Source organism: Cynocephalus volans, chromosome 5, assembly GCF_027409185.1.
Source record: "Cynocephalus volans isolate mCynVol1 chromosome 5, mCynVol1.pri, whole genome shotgun sequence".
Classification (NCBI taxonomy): Eukaryota; Metazoa; Chordata; class Mammalia; order Dermoptera; family Cynocephalidae; genus Cynocephalus; species Cynocephalus volans.
In genome coordinates, this window is record NC_084464.1 from 136,758,947 (window position 1) to 136,781,403 (window position 22,457).

A 22,457-nucleotide genomic window follows, 5' to 3' on the forward strand; every position below is an offset into this window, starting at 1 on the left:
TTTATGTTCAGGCTTAAACTTCTGCTTACCTAATCTAGCCAGCAACAAGTGTTTACTCTTTCCAGCTCTGGGCTTGACTCATGATATAGCTGTTCCAGTATGTACTAATGCCCATGTCCTCCCACCATGCTGTATTCAGATCCCTTAGCTGTCTATAATCCACCTGACAGCCTTGTGACAACTTCAGGAGACCCAGATGCCAAGACTGACTACAGATATGCCAAAATTTATCCACTAGAAATATGGATGATAAAGACTACTTCCCTAAAGCTTTCTGTTTTTCTTTTGTTTTTAAAAGACATTCTCTAAAGAGAAAAATCCCTTGTCAAAACCAATGGCTGTCCTAATCAAATAATGCAAAGTAGGAAATCAAGGGGAGTGTCACTTACAACTCTAACCAGGGCTACAGTATTATTATTTACTAATTAAAAAATACTAACTTGCCTATCAGCATTTTTGAGATGAAATTCTAAACCAAGCTGAAATGATCATTTATATCTTGACCACTCTCTTATTAACACTGTTGACCCTGAGTTGACAACACGTTGAGATTAGAGAGAGAAGAAAAGCAAAGTTAGAAAGCTATGACTGGAGGGCCAACCCCATGGCGCACTCGGGAGAGTGTGGCGCTGGGAGCGCAGCAGTGCTCCCGCCGCGGGTTCGGATCCTATATAAGGATGGCCGGTGCGCTCACTGGCTGAGCGCAGTACGGCCGGTCACAAAAAGACAAAAAAAAAAAAAAAGCTATGACTGGAAGGGCAAAGGAAGTCTGGTGAGATTGTCAAAAAAACCAAAAACCCCTCAAATATGTATATATATATTTAAAGATGACCAGTAAGGGGATCTTAACCCTTGACTTCATGTTGTCAGCACCACGCTCTCCCAAGTGAGCCATGGGCCGTCCCTAAAAAATCCCTCAAACATAATTTAACTGAAGTTTGCTCAAAGATTAAATCCTTTTATCTTATTCTTTCTAAAATATTACATAATGATAGATCTCTTTTACAGTTTTGAACTTAGCCACAAAACCCAACATGAATGAATTGAATTATAGACTTATAGGCTCAAATTTTTCTTCAAGAGCTATGTCAGTCAATCATACATTCTCTGATAACCTTTTGTGATTTTACAGATTTCAGAAAGCCCTAGCTGGGAATACAACTCTATTCACATAAAAATTTTGGTCTCAGAAAAAGATTAAATAATTAAATATTTACTGAGTACCTAACATGTGTTAAGGCACTCATACAAAAACTAAACATAATCAATACTTCAAACTTACTTTGTATCATCTTCAAAAAAGGGAAACCCTGTATCTCCCCAAATGCAGAGGACTATTTGTCTGCTAAACATTCCTTAAATATTTTCTTAAACTGTCAACATACCGTAGGACTATTAGTTTTATAACACATGAAGAGTAAGATTTAAGGCACAACTATCTTATAGATTATCTATGCATTCTTGTTCATCTGAGAAAATGGTTAAGAGTAAGAATTTAATGCCCGTTTGACTGAACTATTAAAAGGGCAGGTATTACATAATAATTTGGTAATATTTTAAGTAATTTGCATTACCTTCTGCATTCATCTCCAATTATATTAAAATGCATAGACTTACCATTCATTTAACATTCAACAAACAATTGTTGGACCTTGACTGTGTGCCAAGCTGTTCTAGGTACTGGGCTATAGAAATGGAAAAAAAGACACAAGTCCCATCTCTGTGGAGTTTATATATTCTAGTTGGGCCCAACAGATAATAAACAAATAAAGGATACACGTGTTTAGACAGTGCTGGGCAGAAAAATAAAGTAAGTTCTGGTTTGAGGGAGCTGCAAATTTGAATAAGGTGATCGGGGAAGGTCCCACTGGAAAGGTGACATTGAAACAAAACCTGAAGGAAGAAAGAGAATGAGTTATGTGGATTTCTCAGGAAAAATACTCCAGGGGAAATAAACAGCAAGTGTAAAGCTCTGAATCGGGAATGTGCTTATTAGCATGTTTAAGGAAAAGCAAGGAAGCCAGTGTGGCTGGAGTGGAGAGGAGCAGATGTTAGGGAGTAACAGGGATGGGCCATGTAAGGATTCTGACTTCTACTCGAGTGAGATGGAAAGCCACTGAAAGATCTGGAGCAGAGGCATGCCACGGTAGGCCATATTTTTACTGGATTACTCTGGGTGCTGTGTTGAGAACAGACTCTATGGAAATTGGAGAAAATAAGTAGACCAGTTAGGAGACTATTGTGATATCCAGGTGAGAGATTTTGGTGGCTTGGGTCAAGGTGGTAGTAGTTGTGGTTGTGGGAAGTGGTTACCTTCTGGATATATTTTGATGGTAAAGCCATGAGTATTTGATGATGGATTGGTTATGGGATGTATGAGGAATAAATTGTAGCTAACATGCTGTGTAATCTTTGTTATTATCTCACTCCCTTGCTTGGAATATAAGTTCCAGGAGGTTAGGAAATCTATCTTTTTTACATCAATATCCCAAGCATCCCTGGCTCAATACCAACCACACATTAAATATTAGTTGAATGAATATATGAATTAAAATATCACAAAGTAGCTTAAAAGGGGGGAGGGGTTACTTGAAGCTATCTAGAGGCAAAAATTTATTATACTGCTGTGTAAATTCTATACACTCTGATTCTTGTAATGGTTTCTGGAGTGAAATTACTAACCAGGGTCTATTCTGAGTTTATAAACACAGACTCACTCTTAATGGACTCGAAGGTTAACAACTGATCAATGCCCTAAAATTTTCTCAAAAAAGATATCAGAGGGGCCGAGCCCGTGGCGCACTTGGGAGAGTGCGGCGCTGGGAGCGCGGCGACGCTCCCGCCGCGGGTTCGGATCCTATATAGGAATGGCCGGTGCACTCACCGGCTGAGTGCCAGTCACGAAAAAGACCAAAAAAAAAAAAAAAAAAAAAAAGATATCAGAATCTGTTCCAACATTTACATTTTACCCTCTTGTTCTGTGTCAGGTGAGAGTCAACACAGCACCTATGCATCTCACTTCTATGAGGAAGCAGAATAGTCCTTCCTCCATGTGAGAGCTGCATATATGTCCAGCTCCTGAAACTTTACAAAAATTCATCCCCATATCTAGAGCATGGGGATCTCCTCTATTTGAGAGGTTCACCACTTGTTGAGAAATTTTAATATGGATCTTGGTGATCTTGTACATATTAAAGAATGCTTAAATAGATAATATAGCAGAAGGAAAAAAAGGGTCTATTAACTATCTATTCCTTCTCTCTAGATTCTGTCACTTACTTCCTTAAGCTAAATCACCACATGTATTATAATAATAAAATAAATGACATTCTATTAAGTAATTTACATTATCAATTCTGGCAAGCCCATGCAATAAAAAGTATTACCACTGTGCTAATTTGCTACTACATGTGATAATACACAATGGAGTGTTTAGGACATTGTCTGGCCCATAATTAGTACTTAATAAACATTATCAATATTATTAATATTGTTATATCATTGAACACTGTAGAGTAAGAAAAAATAAGCAAATACTTATTACATGTTTGTTTTATACTTAGCACTGTGCCATGTATGGGGATACAAAGAATTAGAGACCATGGTCATACTCTTTAGGAGTATACAACCAGGGAGTTATATAAAATCTAAATGCAAAAAAATTCACTAGGGTATAAAACAGCACAAGAATGTGAAATAAAATATAGTAGTTATGCAAGATATAGTATATCATGAAAAAATGATAGAATTTCTAAAATTTCCAAAAAAAGTCATGAAGACTTCCTACAAATGCCTTAAAGAGAAGGAGTGTGTGTTGGGAAAATAGAACAGTTTAATCAGGCCCCCTCGCCTCAGGTCTGGTTGGGTGTGGTGATTAAGACATCAATTTATTAACACCTGGACTAGGATGATGGCAGAGGCAGCAAATATAAAGGCATGGATCTAAAATTTATTTTGCAGATAAAGTCAGCTAGACTTGTAACTAAATGGATTTTGGGGACAGAGTACATTACCTTCTATCTACATAGTAGGCTAGAGACGGTTAATGCCCTAGTTAGACGACTAGGTTGAGTCCAGACTGACCACTTGTAGCTACAAGTGGTCCAACATGCCAGCGTGAAGACTAGTTAGCGGACGGTATTGGGCCAGCCAAGGAAGAGAGAATGTTTTTTTCTGCAAAAGATTCAGTAGCTAAGACTGGTAGTCAGAATGAACCCAGTGCCTTTAACAGCAGCAGAAGTATCAAAAATGGCTGAAAGAAATAATTTCTTGGGGCCAGAAAAATATTGGTATAATTGACTGGGATACAGAAATTACCAAGACAAGTCAGTTCTGCAGTGAAAGATAATGAACAATTTATTTTGTTTTTTTCTTTTTTTCTTTTGGGGCTGGTCGGTATGGGGATCTGAACCTTTGACTTGGTGTTACAAGGCTGCACTCTAACCAAAGTTAATGAACAATTTGGTTGTATAGAAGTTGAATTTCAGATAACCGGAAAGAATCTACTGCCTTATGAGTAGCTGGAAATGTGGAATCCATATCATTGAAAAAGGAGTTGAAGCCATGAGAATAAATGAGATTCCACCCACTCCCATTCATCACCCCCACCCACCAGGAAAAAACAAAATTAAAACTTAGAAGAGAGATAAAGAAAGAAATGCAGAAGAGATAGGAGTCTGAAGGAATGGTCTGAATAGAATCAGATGAAACAGTGGTTTAGGAGACTCCTCCATGTACAAAGCTTTAAAAGCAGAAAGATAAAGCTTTCAGAGTACATTTGCCCAATCAATCTGACAGAACATGAAGAATTATGCCTGATTTTGTGAAAAACTGAAAGATAATGGAAAAAGAGCAGGCCACTCACATAATCCTACCATAAAAGCATTAAAGCATGAGTCAGAGATTTAACCTGCAGAAAGTTATTAATAGGTCCTCCCTATTTGCAAAATAGTACAATCGTGCCATGCCAAAGTCAAAACAATCAGACCTGAATTCTCTCTCCCTACCCTGCTTTTTAAAATAAGTAGATTTAATAATAATAATAATAATAATAATGATTTCAGTATGAATTTCAACCTATATCCAATAGCAAATAATCCATCTCACAGGCCATCCTTTTCAAACTTTGTTGTTATTTATGGAATGTTTTCTGAGTTTTTTTTACTTGAAAAACTTTAAAGTTTGAATGCTCAGTAACAGTTGATGTTATTAAGCACAGTTCAAAGATGCCCTATTAACTGACAGCCTTTTAAAAAAAATTTTTTTCTTTTTCTTTTTAAAAAAACGTACCGTTGCCATCATAGAAGGTTCATGGAAGCAGTTTATGAGTAGTTGGTCAGGTGTGCCCTTTGACATTCTTTTAGTACTAAAGATTTTTTAGAAATCACCCTCATGTACTCTAAGGCACAGGTTAAACTAGATGCTGGGTTTTAGATGACTCTTTTGCACATATACATCTGTACATGTGTATTTACATCTATGTTTATTCATGTATTTATGAAGATTTAAGGAAGCCTCTTAAGACTTAGTTCCAACTAGAATGGTTTAAGGGAAAAAAATAGGCAAAAAGGCACTGCTCTAAAATGAAATTGATGCAAAGAAAAGAATTAGAATTGAAATTTTTTTTTTTAAAAAGATGAGATCCAAATTAAGAAAAACTATGATATTTAACACACACGGTTAAGAATAAAGAGAAAAACTATGCATATTATATACCAGGCTCACCAAAAAAGTAAAGTGATAATAGGATAATACAATCATCTGAAAATTACTTTGACCCAATAATAACCTGAAAAGCATGTTGGATCTCTTAGCAAATGCCTTTTTTTCTACGTGTCCTTGCATACTGTTCTGTATCCCTGCTCTTCTATCCCTTTGGATGACTCCTCTTCATCCTCCAGTTGGGAGCTCAGGTGGCACCTGGCCCTGCTGGGCTGGGTTAGGCATTTCCATGGGCTCTCAATGCCCCTTATGGCACATGCATTTGTGCGCACACCCATTCATGGCACATGCAGCACACTACCTTATAACTGCTATTTGCTTATCTGCCTCCCATTAGACTGCAGCTAGCCCTAGAGGGCTTGGTCTTTATTCATCTTTTTAATCATCTTTTTAATATCCTATCTGGCAAATAAAGGTTTTGAATATATAAATTAATGAATCATATTCTGTGCCATTGATATGAGTTGAAACATGGTGCTACATCTTAAGAGAAAATCTAGCCACTCAACATACACAAGCTATGTAACTTTTAGGGAGAATTTGTAGGCTCAAAGCTGTCTTACACCTTTATAGCATAAGAGGTGAAATCACTTTTGTTTGACCAGCAAATTCATGCTTTCCACCAAAAACTACCATTGCTTGGTTTTGCAAGATAAAGAAACCCAAATGGAAAGGTATGAGTTAAATATACAAAAGCTAATTCACAATGGGATTTAAACCATAAAAGAGTGATCTCCTGACCATATGGAACTCCTATTCAAGCAGATCGTGTTGTAACTCTAAGGAGACATCTAATAGAATGAGACTCAATCCAACTGGGATGGAGTGGAAAGGGAAGAGGACAAAAATGCTAATCCTCGGATGGATCTGAAAACAGAGGACAAATAACAGCCACTCCAGAATGGTAGTCAGGTTCTCACTTTGCCCAAATTGAGTCTTCTTGCTTCAGTAGCTCTGCCTTCTCACTTTTTCAGTTCTAGTCCACTTGTCAAACCAACCTTCCTAGGGAGCGATAGGCACAGTTCACAGGAGGAAGTGCGAGCCCTGCTGGCTGCAAACAGCCTGCTCTCTAGGAACCTACCTGCCTGCAGGAAACCAGTGACAGGGAACTTCAGGCCTGGATAGAAATTTTAGGCACAGAAAAACAGCAGAGTTTGTTCACTTCCAGCACGTCACTGAAATTTGTGTGTAAAAAACCTCAGCAGCAAAAGAAATGCCCTCATGTGGCCATTACAGCAAGGGGTATAAATAGGCCTGTGCTGAAAAAATGTAAACAGTATCAAAAGACTTTTGAAAACCAGCTTCCAGTAAATTTCACAAATTTGAGTTCTTTAATAAGAATAATAAAAGAGATGGGATATAGGGGCTGGGTCTCTCAGTTGAAACATTAACCTTTTTTTTTTTTTTGGTGGCTGGCCAGTATTGGGATCTGCACCCTTGACCTTGATTTACCAGCACTACACTCTAACCAAGTGAGTTAACTGGCCAGCCCTTGAAACACACAGAGTATGGTAGAACTTTAGAAAAGTTACTAGTCATTCGCTGGGAAGATTCTGGCAACCTAAGTAAATCTTAGTTTTAAAAACCTAGATACTCTGGACATACTGACCACGCATTTTGCCTTTTCAAGGCACATAAACGGAGTATCCTGCTTTAGCGACTTTGCATAAAGGGACATCAAAGCAAGGTGTTGGCACTAGCCTCCTTGCCCAATGTTCTAGAAGACAATGACTGTTCAATCTTTGAGTGCTCTGATGTCCACTTCCTGGTAAGTCAGTCCTGTGACCAGCTTTCCAGGTGATTATATGGCAAATACTGAAGTTGCTAACCTTTCACAAGGGCCTTTGGTGACAAGAGAAAAATCAGACACCTCAGCACTAGGTCTTGTGCTTTTCCTGGCAGCACACTGGGAGCATGTGTTTATAAATTCAATAGCAGCACTGTTTTAACATGGAAGGCAGTAAGTGCCCTAGCAGTCTGTATTCCCATAACTTTCCACATAAAAAAGAACTGTATGTTTACTGTCCTTATATTTTCTCAGTTGTAAAATGTAAGCTGCAACATCATTCCACTCATATATGTTCCCTCTAGTGCCACATTAAACTGTGGATTACAATATAATAAGTAAAAATGACCCTAATTCTGAGGTTGGAGTTTATTGTTACTTAAAATTTAGCCCTGTGCTTATATCACATACTGAATTCTGCATCACAGTCCATCTGCAGAATTCATAAAAGTACATGAGAGAGCACAGTTATTATAGTGATGCCCATTTGCTCAATGTTAAGTATCCATCATCCTAGAGATAAAAAAGGAACACTTCATTAAGAGTGTCCCTGAATGATTAAAGGAGGGCCTGGGATACCTAGCTGTTTTTCCCGTTCTTCACGTCGCTCCCGTGCTAGCCGCTGCCGGTCATCAACCCGTAGCACAGGTGGAGGGTCTGAAAATGAGATTAAAAACATGAGAGAAAGAGTAGATTAAAAAAAATGATAGACACTGATAAATATCTTTTTGTCCAGTAAATTTAATTAATAAAATATTACTACATCTTACAACAATTAGTACATATGACTATATTTACAGTTATACACTTCGTAATTATAACATTCCTGACAATTTCCAAGCATTTTTCTTCTACTTAAAAACATTATGTAAAATCATAACATTACTGCAGTCTTTTGGCTACTTTGGTAAAGCAATATAAATAATGTTTGATGTTCCTAAGCTACCAAACTTTTATTTTTAATGTTTTAAAAAGTCTGTTCCTTAACAATAAATAGAATTCTCACTAAGTGAGTTTACATTGAATAGATGTTTACCAGTTAGAGGTGAAGAGCTGGGCACTGGAGTCAGATAGACATGAGCTCAGTTTCTGTTCTGTCGCTCACTTCCTATGTAAATTTGACCAAGTTACTTATCCATCTCTCTAAGTCTCAAGCTATGACGTGAGTTTTTATTTATTACCTGTTAAATGAGGATAAAAACAGAACCTATCTCACAGCATTACAATGATAATGAGTGTTAGTATAGTGCCTAGCACGTAAGTCCCAGTAAATCAATTCATTCAGCTCGATGTGTATTGAACATCTACTATGTGCTGGGCATTGTTCTGTATAATGAAAAGACAGCAGTCAACTAAAAAGATCTTGGTCCTTGTGGGGTCTACATTCTACTAGGGATAAATGTAATCAACATGATAAATAAGTAAAATATGTAGAATGAAAAAAAAAATACATAGAACGTTAGACTGAGATAAATGATGAGGAGACAATAAAGCAATAATGGGGATTATGACATGTCAGGATAAGGATGTTTACATTTTTAGATGGAGCCCAAGGAAGCCCTTACTGTGATGGTAACTTTTATGTATAAATACATGATGAAAGTAAGGGGGCTAGCTGTTCAGATATTCCATAGAAAGCAAGTGCAAAGGCCGTGAGGTCATGAGTACCCAGTGTGTTCAAGAAACAGGGAGTTCTGAGTGACTGGAGCAGAGTGAAATCAGCAGTGATGGGGCTATGGACAAAAGGGCTGGGGAATGGGGCTCATATATCAAGTTGAGAACTTTTAATTATACTCTAAGTAAGATGTGGGAGTGTAGGGACGTGGAGGTCCAGCAAAGGGCTTCATTTATAGGCTCACTCTGTCAATTGCCATACAAAAACAAAATAATTATGATCATAATAATAATTACACTTAAGTTTATTTTTCTGTGTACTAAATTGACATTACATTTTTAGGCTCTCATGTTAAAAATAGGAACCTACTATAATAACACGTTAGGGACAACACAGTACTGCTTCATCAACAATTTAAAGGCCTTGCATCTCAAATGCCTCAAACTTTACAGAATTTGTACATTTCAGGGAAATAAAAATTGCATAAAGTCCATTAGAGATATGCAAAAACCAGGCGGTGTGGATCATGAGCAAGGGTAGGTGATAGTTATACTTTCCCTTTGCTTTTAGGTACGGTTTTAAAAAACTTACTAGCTCACATTCATTATGATAATTATTGTTCAGATTTCCTAATCATTTATAAAGTTCCAAATATTTTTTATGTAGGAAAATATGGCCCTGTCCTCAAAAGGTTTAATTCCGAAACAGGAAAATGGGCATGTGTACCCTCTCAGGCAATTTGTTAAGGGCCATCCGCAGGGCGGTTTTGCTGTCATTTGTTTTTGGTGAAAGGAAATGATGGCCATGACAAAATGGTATTTTGAAGAAAGAAGGAACTGAGAACAAAAGTCAAGATGAAGTTATAAGAAAGACTTTAATGACTACTTACCGCTTAAATAATATTGCTTAAATAATGAGGTGTACTCACTCAAAAATTTTAATTATAAAAGTTGAAAATCACAGTTAATACATACTAATAGTTTTTGTTCTTATGTTTTTAACTGCTTAGGTCTATTTGAATGTACGGCTGAAAATTCATCTGATGGAAATGCTTGTGTATATTTAGAGACCCAATTGCTCCTTTGGAGCTTGTACATTCAAGAATTATTAATCTGTGTAATAATTAATAAACTGATTACTACAATCATTACATATAAAAAAAGAAAGACAATCAACTTTATTTATAAAAGCCATATAAGTGCATTATAGAAAGTTTGTAAAATAGAGGGCTTTGTTACTTTTTAAAATTACATTGAGAAATTCTGTCAACAGACAACATATCAATATGAAGTATGTGACATTTCTAGCTTACTTTCAAATACATGCCAAATTTCTTGCAAAATTTTTAGAAGGTTTTAATAATAACATGTGGGACATACACACACACCCCTCACCTGCACTGACCCTGAGAGCCCCAAGTCATAATAATGACTGGGGCTCTTATAGTAATAAGGCAATTCCCAATTATGCAGTGTAATGCTTCCCTTTCAAATGCCCTTTAGATATATAGTCAGAAAATAGCAGTGCAAGAGGTGGCATAGTTTTCTCCTGATTTCTGTGCTATCATATGAAAATTATGCTTTTCACATATAACAAACTGTATCCCATCTGATAATATGTAAGGGACAAGGATGTATACAGTGCTGCACAAATATATCAATTAATCACTATAAATAAGGCCAATGCTTAGGACTACAATAGTTCCCATGGTCCTCCTTTGAGATCAGTACTGAAATGACAATCACTACAACTGGAATTAGATTTGAGGAAGTAAAGAGCTAACAACATTTTTAAGGTAGAAGGTACATAGTGATTGTGCTGTGCTACATGATTTTGTTTGGCTTAGGAACACCTGGCACTAGAAAATACTGAATTGTAGAAACAGTCATTCCCTTTAAATTCTGTTTCCATCAATAAGAAAATCACTAGGGTGCTGGAATGTCACTAACACCTGTGGCAGATTAAAGACAGCTGTGAATGGGGGTGGGGAGGAGCAGAGGCTTGTCTGTTTTGTTCGCTGCTGCATGCCCAGTGCCTAGGACTGTACCTGGCAGAAAGAGGAGTTACTCTGCCTATTTTTCAAATGAGAAAACTGAGAGAAATAGATATGACTGATGAAGGTGGCACAGTTAAGTATCAGAGCTAGGGATTAAAACCAAATGTCTAACTCAATCCTGTGCCCTTCCATCCCTATGGCAGCTATGGCGTCACTGGAATGGTGTGATGTAGCAGTCAGAGACGGGCCGGGAGATTCCGAGTCATGCATTTATTCCTCTGTGAGGGAAAATTACTTAGGATGAGGTAGAATGAAGTTTTAGTGGCTCTTTTAAAGACTTGTGGTGAGAGGTAGCAGAGGAATAGGAATTAAGAGGGACTTATACTGAATGAATTTCTGTTTTTCTCAGGTCCTTCGGGGAAAAAAGGCAATTTTCTCTTTTAATTGGGTCATACTATTAATCATTTGTAGGTAGCTGATGGAGTTCTCAAGAACCATCTCCCACTTCTTCAGGAACTAGCAGACATGGACAAATCAAAATCTTTACCAACTGTCTCTTCTGGCCTGGGTTCAAGTATTCATCGCTGAGAGTAAGGGTCCTTCCTGGACAACAGGGGACACAGTGTGCCCATACTTATAAAGCACCAGGAGGGACTTGTTTTAAATGTAACATGTTTTAAATGTAAAAACAGTCACAATTTGAATGTGGATAGATGTTTTCTAAATTAAAGAGATGTTCTGAAGCTTTCTGATGAGTTTCAAGTATCAGAAGATAAAGAATGGAGGGAAAAAAATTAGCTACAATTTACTGGGTTAGAAAAGGGACTCTGACAAATCATTTGGTTAGGATGCGCATTTCTGGTTAGGACAATACTCAAAATATTCCAAAGACTCAAAATATTGTATTCCTTTCTTCTTTTTAAGTTCTAGAAAAAAAAAAAAAAAATCAACTGCTTTAGGTGGACATTCCTGTGACTCATATCCCATAAAATCAAAAGGTTTTAGTCAAGCTCTGCCCTCCAACATGTATCATCTCACATCCTTTGAAGAGATTCAGCTAAATAACATTGTGATTTATAAATTAAGAACCATTTATATACATTTGCTTATCTGTTTATACAAAAAGGCAGACACAAGGATACTTGAAAAACACAATCAGAAATGAAATGTCTCCTCATTTAACTTGACTTTAGCAATATAAATCACATTGTTCTATAAAGAGATGGCCCCTCAGGGTGGAGATTTTCTGGCCTCTGTGCTCTCCACACGGTGTGCACACCTCTGTCATCACACTGGCAGTTCTGTGTTAGGATCTATTCATATACTGTCGTACTCCAACATACTGTCAATGAGAGGGTAGGGATTTATGTGATTTAACAATACATCCCTAGTACACTCATGGTGCTAACACTAGACGACTACATGAGTTATCAGGATATGAAAGTACAAACTGCACAGTAAAGAATGGTAGAAATTAGAAGCAATGGTGGATGAGGAGAACCAGAGAAATACAGTACAAACGACTTAGCTATGCTGGATTCTCACGGTAAAACAACTGGGGATTTCGTGTTAAAGAACTACTTCACAGGCATGCTCACTTGACTAGAAGGAATGAAGGTCCACTAGAATAAACTCCAGGAGGACGGGCCATGTAGTTTGCTCATACAGTACCCCTCACACTCCCAGGCATAGAAGAAGAACTTAGAAAATATTAGATGGTGCCAGAAGGTGGGTGAATAGATGGATGGATAAATGAATGAATGAAATGGCAAGCTAAGTGGGGAAATCTCACCCTGCTAATTAAAACATCATTGAAACTGCACATCATTTTCCACTAATGGCTGCTCAAGCAATACTTTTAACAGTACTTTATATCACAAGCCAGATTTATCTACTGTAGTCAAAACCTTTTCTACATGGAGGAAAAAAAACCCACGAAACTAAGTATAATGACGAATGTTTTCTATGAGGCTAGATCCAGTTGTTTACATCTTTATTTTCCCTTGTTGATTCACTACTCTTGAGTGACTTTGGCCTTGGATGCAGCACAAAGTAGGCTTCCGAGACCCTTGTCGGATATTCAGTTAACTTTACCTTCCTTTGTCTCTTATCATCATACTATACATTCATTCCTCCTAAGGACCATGGTTGTTGGAAAGCTGGAAGCAACTGCACTGTCTATTCAATTGTTGGTATTATGTTTACAGACAATTTGCTTTTTCCTTTGTATCACTGGAACAGACCATGAATCATAGGCTATTAAATGAAATTACTGTGTAGGTGTACAATCATTCCAGGGAATGGGGAAAAAAGCATATTTCTCAAACAGCTTTGCTATGTGTAAAGATTTCTTCAAATGGTTTTTGAAAAAATTCACAAAAGAGATATGCAAAAATGCTGTACACACTGTACAAAAAATTGTGTCATATCTGTCATTCCAAACAGAAAGTACAATTATTAGCTCTTATACACTGCTTGACAGTAAAGAAATGCATCCACATACACCGTCTCATTGTGAAATGCTGCTAAGAGGTAAGCAGGCCATGTGTGTGCATCTCCATTTTAAAGAAAAGCAAGGCTTCAAGAGGTTCTCAGACCTAAACTCATATGAACCAAGATCAGCATGTGTTTCAGTGGCAGGACTGGAACCTCTCCTAAATTCTAGTTTTGTTCAGTTTACAATTCATCAGCATGCTTTTAAGGCTTTCGAGATAACTTTCATTTTCCCATAGTAAATGCAGTGCATTGTACCTGGTTTACTTCCTGAGTGGTTGGTATTTTGTCCTGAAATTGCAGAGGAGGGGCGGTTGGAGGCAGTTTTCTTATCTTGCACTCTATAGCTGTCAGGTGCTATACAAATGAGACAAAGGAGAAATGACATATTAAGTTTCTTAAAATTTATTCAGAAATATTTACCTATTCAACATTTACTGTTAACCTTTGTTATCAAGTACTAGGCTAGATTCAGGAAATGAAAAGATGGGGTAGTTACAACCCCTGCCCTCAAGGAGCACACTCAGTTCAAGTGACCAATCCTATAGTTGTGGCACAGGGTCCATGACGAGCATTCACCATGGCAGTCCCAGTTTACACATAAAGCAACCACGCACAAGCATGGCTGGAACCTAAAGTCTTTGATCTTCATTCTTACAAAGTTCATACGTTAAGAATGAAAAAATTCCAAGAACATATCTAAGTAGGTCACCAAAAGGGAACCAGAAGATATAATTTCCTAGGATTTTGGGAAAAAACCTCCCATAAAAGTTCAACAATAAAGATTATTAACGAGAGGAAGGGAAATGTTTTCTAGGAAAGGAATGAAGGGTGGAAACAGCAGGCACTTCTCTGGTTACATGAAGTATAGGGTCCTCCAGGTCCAGGTAAACTTTTTAAAAAAACATGTATTACTTTATTTAGCATAGTTTCAAGGGACGTTTAAAGGATGTTTGCTACTGTCTCAGACAGAAATCATGTCAAAAACTAAGCTCTTGATTTTTCTTGCCTCCAAACTTGCTTCACCTTCAGTCTTCACCATCAGCTGAGGCTATTCCATGCTTCCAGCTGATAGCAAAAGGCCCCAGAGTCTTCCTTGACTTCTCTCTTTGTTCACTTCCTACATTCAATCCATTAGTGAACTCTTTCAGCTTTACCTTAAAAAATTTTTTTTACCACCTCTACTACGACCTTTCTCCCTGTGTGACTACAATATCCTCTTAACTAGTCTATCTGATCCTGCCATGAACCCCTCCCGTCTATTCTCACCTCAGCAGCCAGTGATCCTGTTAAAACACGTCATGCTGTTCCTACCTAGAGTAAAATCTAACCAAGATCTCTACCATGGCCTAGAATGTACTATGTGGTTTGTCCTTTACCTTGTACCACTTTCCCTCTTAATTACTCTGACTTACTACGTAGTCCATCTCAAAATATGGCTATATTTCTTTTTTTTTTAAAGATGACCAGTAAGGGGATCTTAAACCTTGACTTGGTGTTGTCAGCACTACGCTCTCCCAAGTGAGCTAACCGGCCATCCCTATATAGGGATCTGAACCTGTGGCCTTGGTGTTATCAGCACCACACTCTCCCAAGTGAGCCACGGGCTGGCCCTAAAATATGGCTATATTTCAATGACATATAATATTTGCTAGCGTGGAAAATTATAGACTAAATAGTATTGTACACAGCTGTTTTTCAATTGCTGTTTTAAACAATTTATTTGCTTCAAATGATAGCTCCAAACACAAACATTGATTGGTTTAAGTGTTACCACTTAAGGAGAACTCTCTCTGCCTTTTTTGCAGAGAAAGGTCTGTAAAGATACAGCGGAGAATGGGCAGATAGCAAATCAAAAATTAAACAGCAAACGGCCTCAATCAGTAGTTTCTAATAGGACCTTGTCACTTGAGAAAATTTTACCAGAGAATTCGCAGTGCGTACACACCTGTGCTGAGGGATGAGGGGAAATGAAGATGAGTAGAGCCAGGGGAGGCCCTGACATTGCCCTGGGAGAAGTCAGAGTGTGATTGGTTTTGCATGCATCCCACCTGCCAACATCAGATGGCCAGCGGTCACCATGTAGCGGGTGAACATCACACTAGTTAGTCTTGGTCTATCGCCTCACAACTTTAGAGGCAATCCCTGAAAGACCAAAAATTAAGTACAGTTGGAACTTTTCTTGCTCGCTATGGATAGAACAGCCTTTCCCCTTATTCTGCAAGTTAATCTTTTTAAAACTTCTCATAAAGAAGTTAATACTTAAGAAAGATAGAAGTAGAGCGCCACAGAGATCTGGAGTGATTTGTATATAATTTTCTTATTTTACAGCCACCTCCAGCACACAACAAGTAAAGCTTTAATTAGCAAAGATGTTTAGGGATCTTCTATTTATTATTTTTAGTTAACTACAATGTAATTAGAACCACTGGTTTAGAATATACTTCAAATGTATTCATTTCTTTCTTGCCTTGGTGTACTCAGTTCATTTAATCTTACTCTGGTGATTGAATCTCTTCAGTACCCTCAGGTCCTGACACCAAACATCAACCCTAACTGAATATTATGTAACAGCAGACCATGAAGGAGATGAAAAAGACTCCAACACATTTTCAGTACAAGTCACTTTTCTGAATAAGCCCTGATAAAAACTTCCCCCACACCACCCTTCTGGGGCTGTAATTTGCTTTACTGTGCTGAAATTCAAATATAAAAAATTTCAATTCACCTGGAGGGCTGGTTACTTGAACGCCAATTTGTCTACACCTGACTTTTACTAGATCCACCCTAATTGAACATCAGATGTTTATCTGCCTACTTATTACCATCTGGATGTCAGGAACTCATTTCTACCCCAGAAGACCCTCTGAGACATGCTCATTACAAGACAAACTTAAATCCATTTTAAAATTTTCCTATGTTCATGTAAAACTGACAGATTAAATTTAGTAAAATAAAAATAATTTTTAAAAATTGGCAGGCTATTTAGTCCAAGATCATATACTGCTAAAGTTTTCAGGCTACCTTTCTGCTTTTACATCAGTCTTTCTCTTCCACCACTGTAAGAGTCCACATTTCTTCAACAACTTCTTTGGTTAACACTATATCATGATAAGAGCAAAAGACAGACCTGGGTTCAAACCTAAGCCTTGGTACTTACTACCTGAGTGACCAGAAAGTTACTTGACTTCTCCAAGTAGGTAAAACGGGATGATACTGCCTAACTCACAGAGTTGTTGGAGGATTAATGGAGAAAGTGTATATTAAGAATCTACTATGGAGCTTGGCACACAGCAGGTGTTTAACAAATATTCAGGCCCTTTTCTCCCAACTTGTGCATTCTCTTCCAGAGTTCTTGGGTTTCCTACACTCATAGCACCCACGCAGGTTAGCTGTGTGTTTTGGAGTCAGCAAACCTGGCTCTGCTGTCTATGAGCTGTGAAACCTCACCACATCACTTAACCTCTCTAAGTCTTCATTTCCCCATCTCTGAAGAAGGAAAACACTTAGTTTTATGGTTGTGAAAATAAATGAGATAATGTACAGAAAGGAGCTCATGGCCTGTCCCTTGGCAAGGCCCAATAAACGGGAGAAAGTCATTTTGGCTTTCTCCCTATTCCCTACACATGTAGGAAACAGGGTTTCTATTTCCTCAGGGCTTTGAGGTAAAGCAAACCTATGCTAACTTGGTGACAGTGGCCTTGGGGTGCAAATGACCAATGTGTCAGAAAGGACCAGCTCAGCCGCTGGTTTCAGAGGTTTTCAGCTCAGCTACAACCTCACCACCTTGGGGCCCTGAGGGAGGCTGAACTTATTGGTATGATTTTCAGGGTACACCCTGGTTTAGGAAGAGGTAGTCATCAGTCTTTCTGAGGTTTGGAGAGATGACAGCTTCCTTAGATCTAATGCCCTTCATTACATTAAGTAAATATGAGCCTTTAAAAAAAATCCTTAATTATGATAATATGAAAATAAAATCTTGTGAGAAGTTGTTTTAAAAAAAACAGTGCAGGGAATTTTACTACTTAAGAACACAATGAAAACAGGAATTTATTCATTTTCAGATTTCCAAAAGTTAAAAATCTGGAAATCCTAGGTAACTAGCAGATAGTAAATTTGAAAATGGTACATGAAATCCTATTTTTAAAAAATACCATTTTAAATTACTCATGTGACTTTCCAGTATTATTTGAATCTATTTTCTTTCATTAAAAAAAAAACGAAAAAAAAAAAAAAAAACTAATGAGCCATTTACTAGAATGCTCAATAAGTCTTTGCTAGCCTTATGAAATCTTTATTGATTTTCCTGCTAGCTTGAAAGCTTTATTCCATTAGTGTCACATATGAGAGTGTTGGAGTAAAGACAAGAGGAAGGATACAGGCAAGCACCTTTGTGGTCTGGTACTCCAACTTTCTCTGATGTGCTCTAAAACAAAAGATAGAGGCAGCAGACATTTGGAGCCTTCCTCTAGTAAAAATTCTGCAGTTCTGGTAAGTGCCACAAACATGGCTGTACAGTCCACATCCTCTAGGATTCACTGCATTCCTTGCAATGTCTTCCCATAGGGGTCATGGGGTTCTCACAGCTTTGTTCCTACTTTTGGCTCTATGGTCAGAGAGACTGAAGAGCCTTCTCTCAATTGGTCAAAATAATGTGTCCAACAAAGGACCTGTTAATTTAGTCATAACACTTGCCCTGAGACATTTACAACTACACCTTGGGACCGTCCTGAGTTTAAATCTCACTGGATGATATGTGGACTGTATTTAAGTCACTATTTTCAGTAAAATATGGAATGTGAGCTGGGAAACAGCAACAGTGCAAAAAAGCTCTGAATAAATGTTTCTTTGTGACACTGTTCAATTGGACTCTGTAGACATACAGCCCTCAGGACATACTCCTATAGCTTTGTGGTCACAGTTTTGGGAGAGTGACCTAGAACACAGAACTAGATGCTGAACCACATGAAATGGCTTTTTTTTTGTAGTAAAAAATGGTTGAATATTAGCAATTTCATATGTTTCAATTTAATAGCTTCAATCTATCTGTGTAGACAAGAGTTAACATAGCAGGCCTGAGACTGCTATCCTTATATTTATTTCACACATTGTCATATATATTTATTCCTCATATTTATTTATTCAAATACACATGCCATTAATACTAATACATAGTAATATAACATTTGAATCATTGATATTAAATGTTTTATCCAATGTTATATATGAAATTTGCATTAGAACCAGAAGGAAATAAGGCAAGCATATAATTCCTAATGACTTTTCTGAATATCCACATAATGAAGAGCTTCTCTTTCATTTAAATTTCTCATAATTATGTGTGAAGTTGTATAGTAATGATCAAATCTTATTTCCCACATTACCTCAGTTTTCTTCTTACCCACATTTATTTAAATAGCACCCTATTCGGTGGGATACCGTGCTCAGTACTGGAAATAATATTTAGTGATTAATGGATCTCCTACTTTTTTTCCTTTTCTTGCCTCTAATTCTAGGATACACTTTGTTTTGGAGCTTTCGATATCTTATTTCAAGTAATATCTCTTTTCCTTGACAGTTACCTTTTATTATGGCCTGCAGTACTATCTCTGTGTCATCACTGTCAAGTCCGCATTTACAAATACGCTCTCTTTTCAGGACTCCAGTCTTCCACCCCTAGAGAACATACACTTGTGTATCTCTGCTATCACTTGAAACTATGTCAAAATCTGAACTAAATGTCCTCACAAAATAAGCCAACCCCTGATGTCAGCCTCTTTGTTTTCATCAATGGAACCACCATACTTCCAGGTTCAGAAATATAATTTTTTCAACAAACATTTATAGACACTCCTGTGGGTAAGCCACTGTTATGCACTGAGTATACGAAGATGGTAAAACATAGCATCTACTTCCAAGATATTTATCATCCTTTGGAGAAGGCAATGTGCAAAAAACATGAGATTGCAAGAACAGACCAATTCAAATTTTTTAAAAAACCAATGAACCACAGAGATTTAATAACCAAATAAATGCTATAGATAGTGTTGCAAGGATTCAGAGGTGGAAGAAGGTACTACAAGGGGTAGCAGTGATAGAAAACGTCACTGGGTAAAGATATTGAAGAACGGACAGAATCTGGACAAGTGGAGAGTAAGGTGGAGAATATTCCTTGCTGGGGCATGGAGTGAGCAAAACTACCAAGGGGAAAAAATATGAGACAATCAGGGGACTGGCTAGCCAGAATAGCAGGTGTAGGAAGGCAGGCAGTTGAAAATACGATAAGAGGAAAGGCTAAGGTCAATGCCTCCTTGAATTTCCAAGAGTTTGGACTTTATCATGAAGGCAGTGGAAAGTCACCGAAGTATATCCAGGGAAATTCTAGCTGTGAATTACTTCAGCTTCAGTGGATTCTGCCTAAAAAAGTGAAGCCTAACAAGCCTGCTGGAAATGTATTGAAAAAGGTTATCATCTTAAAGGAAATAATAAAAGGAAATCGGACTAAAAACAGACATCTTAAGAACTGTTTTCTTGTATAATTCAGTAACAATTCAGATTTTTCCACTTACCTTTATCAAGTACCAAGAGATAACTATCTGACATTAAGGTGACATGTGACATGAATGAATATGGGGAAACTTGCGTCTATAGCTGAAGAAACAACAGGGGCAGAGTTCAGTCAGCATGGTCCCCCTAGACTGGGCTGAGAGCAGCTTGAGTAGCACCACACAGGGGCTCCTCTGCTACAAATCCTGTAGGCCTTCTAAGGAAATGGGGCTCCAGACCCCAAATCCAGGGAGGATGAGCAGCAGGTAGGATAAAGATAAGTGCCTGGTCAAGAAACAGGTGGGATGTATTTTTAGAGGCCATTTTGCAGGCAGGTCAAGAAGATAAAATGTGGGTAGAAGCTGATTGGTGTTATTAATCTCTGCCGACAATCACAGGATGGGGAAGCAGCCACTCCATTATGCAAGCCTACGGTATTGTGCCACGGCAATTGAAGTTACTGGAATACTAAAAATAGTGCAGAGTCAAATCAGCCCTTCTATACCATAATAAACGCACTTCATGGTATGGCATGACATCTAGCTACATTAAACCTGATATTTTGACACAGCAATATGGACACTGAACCATTTAGTCAACACTCTATTGCTCGTTTCTTGTAGCAAAAACAAATACAACTACATAGGACCATTTGATAATAAAGTATATCTGAGTCATACACAGCATCCTCTTTATTGTGCTGATAGAAACAATTAAGATTTACTTTTTCTTTGCATTTCAAGCTGTTCATATAGAACAAAAAGTTATGACTTGTTGGCTACAGTAGACTGCATTAGAAGACAGTAAGAATGTGTGGAGACTTTAAAATTTCGGGGGAGCTCATTCAGCAATAATGACAGGGACTGAAAAAGTCACTTCCTGATTTCTCTATCTCTTCATTATGGAAATTAAAAAAAAAAATTATGACAGTGATTGATGTAGTTTGGATGTGTTGTCCCCTCCAAAACTCATGTGGAAATTTGAGCCCCAATGTGGCAGTGTTGGAAACTGATTGAGTCACGGGGGTGGATCCCTCATGGATGGATTCAGGCTCTCCCTGGTGGAGGAGGGGTACTGACTGAGTTCTCATTCTATTAGTTCCTGCGAGAGCTGATTGTTTAAAAGACCCTGGCACCTTCTCTCTCTCTCTTGCTTCCTCTTGCTATGTGATTGCTTGTTCCTGCTGCCTGCCACTTTCAGCCATGAGTAGAAGCAGCCTGAGGCCTGTGCCAGATGCAGCTGTCCCAGAATCGTTAAGCCAAATAAACCTCTCTTCTTTATAAATTACCCAGTCTCAGGTAATTCTGTTATAGCAACACAAAACTGACTAAAACAGTGATGAAAAATGACATTTAACCAAAAGACAAAGAAATCTGTTCAATACCGAGATAGTACAAACACAACAAAAAGACACTGATTTTATAAATACAATCCAACACTGTGTACAGTTAGGTGATATATGGGGACAGAAACTACTATAGGCATCACTCCTTATTTTCAAAACCGACACTAAGGCATGAGGAATGGGACAGACACACAGGTGTTTATTCTTTTGAAAGCTGGCCAGTGGGGATCTTAACTCATGACCTAGGTGTTACAAGGCTGTGCTCTAACCAACTTAGCTAACCAGCCAGCCCTTTTATTAATAATTTATAATGCTTCATCTTCCAAAAAGAAGTAGAGGCAGTTGCATTGAAATGTCAAAGTCTATACGTGAGATGATAAAAATATTGACACAACCAGTACTTTTTCTAAAAAAAAAAAAAAAAAAAAAGTCCATTTTTTTGCTAACTTACACCTGATAGGAAAGATATATCTATCACGTAAATAACAGTGAGAGATAAAACCAAAACAGTTTACCAAAATATTACTAAGGGATAAGGAGTGGGCTAGTTGTTTGTCTCCAGAGAGTTGATGTCTAATCACAGCCATCATATTCTGAGCTTAAAGAAACATAGTCTCCAAGTAAATGCAACATTTAGTCTTTGACCTTTGGCCAGGTGCAGATCTATGAAAATTTTCCACTTGACCAGAGCAACTTGAAGAAAGATGCCAAACCTGGCACCCATACAATCTCCATGTCTCTAGTGTTTAGCACACCGTCTGGCACATATGTCACAATGTATATATGCTTGAAGAAGGAAGCAAGAGAGGGATAGAAGATAGACTGTGTGCCCTGTGGCAAATTGTGGTAAAAGCCCAGATTAAAAAAAGGATTAATGACAAGATGAGTAAAAAGAAAAACAATATATTTTCATATTTTTTGATAACTGCTAAGATTGTAAAGAAAAGGTGATCAA

The 22,457-nt window shown here is 37.7% G+C and overlaps 1 protein-coding gene across 1 annotated transcript in view; it reads right to left on the reverse strand.

The window, feature by feature from the left end:
- MAP7 (microtubule associated protein 7) overlaps nt 1-22,457 on the reverse strand; it is a 159,933-nt gene that overhangs the window by 49,237 nt on the left and 88,239 nt on the right. Inside the window, exons 2-3 of the mRNA XM_063096798.1 lie at nt 13,870-13,968; nt 8,087-8,164 (exon numbers count right to left, since the gene is read on the reverse strand). Of these exons, the coding sequence (XP_062952868.1) occupies nt 8,087-8,164; nt 13,870-13,968 (177 nt within the window). The remainder of the gene's footprint in view (nt 1-8,086; nt 8,165-13,869; nt 13,969-22,457) is intronic.